Genomic DNA, 8,623 nt, shown 5'->3' on the forward strand with positions numbered 1-8,623 from the left:
CTGGAACTACTCTTCTTCCCAGAGGAAGCACCGGGTGCCAAATAATATTTTTACTTTATATAAAAGGGTTGTCTAAATTTTTATGTAAAGTAAAAATTTTAGTTTAGATCGGCTCTAATAATGGCAGTTTCAAAGCTACACATGAACTTCAGTACACCTCTATCTCTATCAAAACAATAATATTCAAATTTCCAGTTCACTGGTGACATGAAATGACTGCTACCTGTGACCTACTTTCAGCTGTCCACCACCAGTGGTGTATTTCAAACCATACTTTCCTAGCTGCCCTAGGTCTAAGGATCACAAGCTCACTTTACAGCAACTTATCTGGATTTTTTTATTTTTAACAGATTAATGCTAGAAACCAACCTGTCATATACCTAAATAGTGACCAAGATTGTGAAAGCAACCACCCTTGCACCACCAATCTCTGCAGGAGAACATGACAGGTAGGACTAGGGGAATGGAAGGGCACAGGTGTCTGTGGTATGTAGCAATAGTTACTGAAACCCAACAGATCAGAGAATAGGAAACTAATAAGAAACCACAAGCACAGTAGCTAAAGCAGTATGACTACGTGTCAAACATAATTTTTAGAAGCTTGCTATTATTTTCACTACAACTTTCTTTCTGAAGCTACCTTAAGTCAATTGTAAATAAACAGGCACAAATCATGGTTTTGATTTGCAATGCTCTGGTGGGCTGGCAAAAGATATCATTTCTCTGTTCAGAGGTATCAATTCTGGAGGATGGAGACAGCTTTGTGCTGTCTGTGCACAGCCATTGTGAAGTACAATGTGTTACACACCAGCAATAGTTTGGCATATACTGCTTTGCATTGATTTTGAAAGACTGAGGCATCTACCAAGCTAAAGCTAAATCCTAAAAACTGAATTGTAAAAGTCAAACATGTAAACTAGGGAACTTTGTGACAAAAGCCTGTTGCCGCAATGGGTCTTATTTATTAAAGCTCTCCAAAGCTGGAGGGGATACACTTTCATCTGTGAAGCTGGGTGATCCAGCAAACCTGGAAAGGATCTGGTCCAGAATTGAAAACATTTTCTAGCAAATAGCAAATGACTTTGCAAAAATCCTTTCCAGGTTTGCTGGATCACCCAGCTTCACTGATGAAAGTGTATCCTCTCCAGCCTTGAAGAGCTTTAATAAATCAGGCCCAATATCTCAACCGGATGATGTTTTGTTCTGCACGCTTTATATTCTGTGTTTGTGTGAGGGCTGCTAACTGAAATGCCTCTAGTTGGCAAGTGTGCAGAACAAGTACAGAAAGGCCCATTGGAATAATTTAGGCTGGATAAATTCTTTGTTTCTTGCTAGACTCTTTAAACTTAGGCTGTAGAGGTTGTACAATTTTTAAACTGTGATGTCTTCACCTGACATGTAAAATGTCCCTCAGGACACAGTTCTAATCCTGTTAAGGCTTCCACATTATTTACCTATCTGGGCTTTTTTTTTCTTTGATTGGATTCATCTTTATCTGGATGGGCTCCCCAGAACTCTCCAATCCTGAATACAATTCTCCTTGGATGATTTCTGACCCTCAAAGCTTTAAAAATTGGCCCTTTTGGTTATTTAGCCTAGCAGTGTCCTGCTGTCCCTGAGTCCCCAGCATTGTCGCGTGTAATCTTGAAACTACAGGTTCTTCTTTGCTATCCTACTTTATTGTTATATGTGGATAAATGATCTCTGACAATCATTCCTGAGGAAGCAGCTAAAAATGCTGCGAAACACGTCAAATGAACACCCCCCCCACTGTACAATCAATTTGTGAGATTTTCCCTTTGGAGGGATGATTTATTGTTTCAAATGTTACTGATAATATTGAGATATATTACCATAACTATATTGGATGCTGATCTGTTTTTATTGTAGCACATTGTGTTAAAATGGTTGAAATAAAATGTTCCTATATAATTGTATACATAAGTAAGCCCTTGAAAGTCCGGCTTTTCTGAACCTCCCTGTTCTTGTTCTTCTGAAACAATCCTCAATTTTTGGGTTGTGGCTTTTTGTTGACTTGATTGTTTAAATAATTTGGGGCCAATACGTTGATGACATGTCCACCATTGTCCAACTTGTATTTATGCTGAACAATATTTCTTGTTTTTACTGGCATTGCTTGGTGCTGAAAACATTCACCAAACATGGGATAAAGTTAAACATGCACCAAATATGCCATGTCAATGAGGAATGATGACCAGTTTCACCTTAAGAAGCAATAGGATTGATTTACTAAAGGCAATTCATCTATAAAAGTAAATAATCACAATCAGAAACTTAGCTTAGTAGGACCCCTTTCAGACTTGTGATTGAAAACCACTAGGTTAACCGCTGCCAGCAGTACAGCAAACTGCTGCTATGCTTCCAAAAGCAGCAAACCTCACTGCATGTGCTTGCCCGTGTTGCCTTAGCATGTGAATGATACTTTGCAGAGTAATGGTTCACCCTATTAAGTAAACAAGTGAAGCGTCCAGATTGCACTGGACACAATCATAGCAGCTCTTTAGTACAAGCTCCTATTTGTTCATATTTAGCATTCCCCCTGAAAATATTTCAAACATAATTGTGACACAGTTTTCAGATAATGTTAAAAATATTAATAATAGTAATGATGCTCTTAAGTAAATATTTCATACCTTTCTTGCCTAAAATCACCCAATACACCAAACTGATAATTATAATCAATACAGCAATCCCAGCGGCAACTCCGATAGCTATGATCCACATCAAAGATTCACCTAGAAATTAAAACAATAAAGCCATTTCACTATATTTTCTAAAAAAAATTCAATATTTGCAAAGCCATATAGAAATATGTACAATGTTTAATTATGTTTAATTAGTTACTTTTGTTAAAGTTTCCCAACCAGTGACACATACAATGCCAGAAATAATATTGTTTCATTTTATGGAAAATAATAATTTGGATCTGTGCATGAAAAGTGGTTACAGCTAATGTATAGATACACCTAGGGTTTTTTTTCAATAATTGGTTAAATTATTAAAGTTTATTAGATTTTAGTGTCATCAGCTCCAGTGATTATTACTAGAACTGTTGTAAAAAAGTAACTTTCTTTTAGCTCATAAGGTAAGGAACAATAACATGGTGGTGATTGGGGGAAAGGGGTCAAGAACATGAATGGCTACTGTGCAGTCATTCTGACAAGATGGTGCTACCTTCTAGAAAAGAGTCAGAACGAGTATGGTGATCTGTATGGTAAGATTTACAAATTATGTAGCATACATACATATAACATACAAAAATATGTTCAGAGAATTATTACTAACTTGTGATTACAATGATCTGAATTTCAGGACTTCTTGGTGACAGCAATAAACGTCCCTTAATCTCCGCTGTGTACTGACAAGAGTATTTGGTAGGGGAGGTGTTATTATTTTTCTTCACATTGATTGTTATTGCTGCTGCTCTTGTTTGTGGATTGTAGGTATGTACACTGGTCACCTCATCTCTTTCATTAAGAAAGTGGAATATAGCCCTTTTATAACTTTCCCTGATGATGCAGTACAAAGTTACGTTGCCTCCATCTTTGATCCTTCCACTAGGAGGATCTGCTGACAACAATGGTGCTTTGAGATGATCTGTAACAAAAAAAAATGAAATTATTATTTATTAGTAAATATACAAGGGAACATGGATAACCAAGTGCAATAACTATATTGCTTGTTCTTTTTTTGGCCAAACTAGTTGGTTTGCACCTGTAGCTTGATACAAAAGATTTAGGTATCTGCTATTACTTTTTTTAGCCAGAAAAGCTTCCCCTGTGCCCCTCTTTGAATTAAATTTGATGAACATTTTCTACTGGTTATAAGACTGAACAGTAGCACTTCCCCCAATCCATGTGTAGTGATGGATGAACTTAGAACATTCACTAGTGATTCCTTTAAAATCAGTGGATTGAACTTTAATTAGAAAATAACTGTTACAAAGTACCTTAAAATGGTCATTTGTTTTTTTAAAAAGAAAAACCTGATTTCTGCTGTAATTTTCCCCAAATAATGCTCCTGTGCCAAGGGGCTACGCATTTAAAACTCCGTCTCGAGGTATACCAGCATACATGTCTTGTGTGCCAGGCTTGAATTTTCAAGCAGCAAGGACATGTTTTTTTTTAATGTATCAAACTAAAAAGAAAACCCTGAACACAAGTAAAAGACACTGCTCTCCATAAACTACTTTTAGTAATTTATGTGTCTATTGTTATGTATATTCTGTAAGTTTTTAAATGGGGCAATTAGTGCATAACAGCACTTTTCTGTTGAAAAACAGATGTTGGACAATTTACATTTTCAATTTAGACTATTATACTAGGTGAACCAGGCAAGAAAATAGATAAAAATAACAAAATGTTGAAAGGTGAAACTTTGTTGGGTGACCAGCTGTGGGCAAATGTTGACCAAAAACACAACCTAAAGATCCATCAGGCTTACTGAAAAAAAACAACTGCAGTTTAAAATCAGAGGATCCCCAATGACCCCAATGTTTTCAGCTGGTAAAACACCGAGAATTTATTACATTCAAAAATGTTACATTCATTTCCTTACATTTGTATTCTTACCTATAACATAAATCTCTCTTGCATCACTTTGAGTGGATGGTATTTCTCTGTTGTTTTTTTTACTCCAGTACATACATGTATATTCCGCCTGATCCATTTTGGTGATATTGTGCAATGATATTAACCCTTTGCTGGAAAATGGTCCTCTAATCTCCTCTACCTCTTTGTAGAAACGATAAAGGGTTACAGGAACTGGAGTTGGAGCCAAACACTCCATAGTTACATTTTCTCCCTTTATGAATGTGGCATAGGATGGCACAAATTTCAATGTTGGAGAACTAGATAAGGCTGAAAAAAAAACTTCAGATTAACATATTACTAAAATAATAAAGCTTATGTAATAGGTGAATGAAAACACAGACAGTGAACTCTATCAGCTTTGACTTGTCCAATATGAGAGAGATGACCGACAGCATGGTGGCCCAGGGGTTAGCACTCCGGCCTTTGCAGCGCTAGGTCCTATGTTTGAATCCCAGCCAGCACACTATCTGCATGGGGTTTGCAGGTTCTCCCCATGTCTGCATGGGTTTCCTCCGAGTACTCCCATTTCCTCCCACATCCCAAAAACATGCAGCTAGGTTAACAGTCTTCTCCCTAAATTGACCTTAGACTGTATAATGACATTTGGCTATAGTAGGGACATTAGATTGTGAGCCCCTTGAGGGACAGTTAGTGACATGACTATGGACTTTGTACAGCACTGTGTAATATGATGGAGCTATATAAATACTGTGTAATAATAATAAAATAATTATTTGGAGTGCATTGGAACACAGGGTGCCATCTAGTGGTCACACAGCCTCACAACACAAGAAGGCTAAGTACTAGCTTAGCAAGAAGTAAATGAATATACAGCTGCATGACATAATTGCCTAGATTAGAGTTTTTTAAGGATGAATCTTATTGAACTGTCACCTGTAATATAAAATGCATTAATACATTTACTACATAAACATATCACTTTGAATTCCTAATTATCATCAGAATGGTAATTATTAAACAATGCAATCAATAAATACAAAATGGTGTGGAAACATAGAAAGTTGCAAACATAACAAAATTACAGGTGGATATTCAATAGAGTCGCATACCTCTACCTAAGAGGAAAGTTTTATACAAATATCAAAGTAGTATCAAATGTCATCAAATGTACCAATAATAATAATGAAAAATTTTAGAAATATAGGTGGGTGACTCGTTACAGCCCCATATAGTATATGGTATGTCATAAATGGTGCCCGGTTCAATGTTGATAAATTAATGGTATATGTTGTTAAACTTTAGGGAGGAATGGTTTAAAGCTTATCGCATCGTTTAGTCCTGGGTGTTTAGTAGCTTGAAGTAAAACAATCAATTTGCATTCAGATTGCAAAAGGAGAGCATCAATGTCCCTACCCCTGGGGTTGGGGGGATATGTTCCAAACCGAAAAATCTTATGCCCTGTGTATTGTAGTTATGTTTCGTAGCTATATGGTAACTAAGAGGGGTGGCGATTTTACCATTGCATAGCATAGATATGTTCATAAATCCGTTTTCGTAGGGTTTTTTTTTTCCCCAATGTAATAAGCTCCACACGGACATGTGATCATGTAGATAACTCCTATAGTGGTACAATCTATATAATGTCTAGGGCAATGGGTATCACCATTGGGTAAAATGATGTTCATGGATTGTAGTATCCATTGACATTGGGAGCATTGGCCACATCTAAAAGCTCCTCTGGTGTTAATTGAGTAAGATGTATTGGAAAATGTAAAATGTCTTGACACCAGTTGGTCCTGCAGGGATGGTGCCCTGTGGAAGGTTATCTGTGGTCTATTCCCAATGAATTTTTTGGCTTGGGGGTCAGTAAGGAGAATATACCAATTTTTTGAATGATATCAAGAATGGATCTGTGTTGTTGATTAAAGGTTATTTAGGATGCCTTTGAACTGATTTAAACAAATATTTACAATATAAAATTATTCAGTCCCAAGGCCCTGCCCTTCTGTCCCATAGGACATGCCAAATTCCTGATCTTGTTTCAAGCTTTTCCATTTCCATTTGTTTTAAACTACTAAATAGTTTTATACTACTAAATAAACAGTAGTCAGGGCACCATAAGGATTTGATTTATTTATAAATCAAAATGTTTTCATCCAGACTGTCCATTAGTGATGGGTGGACACATTTTGGTTCCATGAGTGTTCACCAAATTGATTTGAGAGAAACCTATGAAGCCAAACTTGGAATTAGCTTCAAATCCCAATTAGCTGTTGGTTATTAGGAGTGGAACCACATTAGTAACTGTCCAGAAGCCGGTCAAAAGTATTTTTATTGGTTGGTGATTTAGGTGCTACTCCTGACAAACACTATACAGAAAGTCATTTCCAAGGTAAACAAATGGCAAGGAGCCATTTGTTATCATGACAATTGCTTTAAAGGTCATTGCTCAAGTCTAGGATCTCAGAAGAAGGAAATGTCACCCTCGCCTACCACAGAAGTCAAGGATAAGTTAGGAGGAAAGGTAAGGTAAGTATACATTTACATTTTTTCTAAATATTTTAAAAATATATTTTGCATGATAAAACAAAGTATAAGTTAAAAAAAGTCTGTCTATATAACAAAATAAATAAATAAATGCATTTACACGAGTAGCAAGTGCAGGAACCTTAATGTAAAAAGCCTCCAGTTATGGCAGAATGCAGGCCTGTCCTGAAGGGCAAACCTCCAACACTTTTGAAATGTGTTGGAACCTACTCCATAATTTTACAAATAAGCCCCACGAATTTAAGCTACTCCATATATAGGACCCTAATTTGTAATAGCAATGCCATACCTGTAACAGTGATAGTTTCAGGCATACTTTTCGGTGAACTGAATGTCCTTTGATGTCCGGATATAGAGTATTGGCAATCATATCTCCCAGAGTCCCGCATATTCAAGCTTTCAATGTGGTGGTTGGCTCTCAGGGTATCATGGTAGCTGTCCAGTTTGCTGGAATCTTTCTGAAACTGATAACTGACCCGAGTATTTACAAAGGGATGTTCACATTCCAAAGTTACAGATTCTCCTTCAAAGTAAAGTGATTGCCTGGGTTTTATTAGGAGATGGGGCTGGGATGGTTGGTCTAAGAAGAAGAAAAAAAGTAAAGTTTAAATGCATTTGTAAAGGCAATGGAAACTGGTATAATTAAAGCTGGATTTCTTTTTATTTGATTTATTTAATTTAGCATCTTTCTCACTATGTTGCATAATAAAAAAAAATATTGCAGTGTACTATATCTAGTATTAACAACAAGCAAATAAGTCTAGCCGGGGTGGGACCACTGTCATTTACCAAGAATGATGCTGCTATAAGGTTGCCTCCTGCTCATCTTCTCAACTTACCTCTCCACGGAACTAAATAGTGCTGTCTAAATGGGTCCATACACTTTACATTTTCATTGTCCAAAATACCCTTCTCCAATAAAAATAAGGAGTGTGTACGTGTTCCTTATGAAAATCCTTATGAGAGGTTCTTGATCCATCATGTTAGATTCCCAATGACTACTATTGTTGCTACTGTATAGCAATTCAGTGTGGTGTCCCATTCTTGAACTTTCAATTAAGCTATCAATGCTTTAGTCCATTCTGTTTCCATTATAGAATTTGTATGTCAAATTAAAAAAAAATATAACGAGAACAACAAGCTTAGCAATAAAATTAACATCTACAAAGCAAATGATATCTTACAATGAGAAAAAATAAATACAGCATGTTCACCTGTATTTCTCATTGGAAACCCTATTCATCTGACATTGTGTACACATGCTGGTAATAGCCAAAACAGGCATATCTGCATATCTCTTACATAGCATGCTCTAATTTTCTATCTTTTGATTTGTTTTAATTGTTGTATGTAAAGTCAATCTCTAGAAAAAGCTCTTACCCCTCCTATCCCTGGTTCCCCCTAGACCCCATACAGCATCTTACAAAAATGACTTTTAATCATTTTCTTTTCATTATCATTTTATCATTTTATCAATGAGTTTTTATCATTTTCTTGCTCAC

At 36.3% G+C, this 8,623-nt stretch overlaps 1 protein-coding gene across 1 annotated transcript; it reads right to left on the reverse strand.

Moving 5' to 3' along the window:
* Positions 1–2,654: 2,654 nt before the first annotated feature.
* On the reverse strand, positions 2,655–7,701 carry LOC140332515 (Fc receptor-like protein 5; the record flags this gene model as incomplete). The annotated part of the gene is given in 4 exon segments (XM_072413752.1): positions 2,655–2,756; positions 3,307–3,618; positions 4,593–4,880; positions 7,411–7,701. Coding segments are annotated over 4 exon segments (993 nt in total), but the record flags the coding sequence as incomplete, so codon positions are not given.
* Positions 7,702–8,623: the final 922 nt, after the last annotated feature.

Source organism: Pyxicephalus adspersus, chromosome 6 (genome assembly GCF_032062135.1).
Source record: "Pyxicephalus adspersus chromosome 6, UCB_Pads_2.0, whole genome shotgun sequence".
NCBI classification, from domain to species: domain Eukaryota; kingdom Metazoa; phylum Chordata; class Amphibia; order Anura; family Pyxicephalidae; genus Pyxicephalus; species Pyxicephalus adspersus.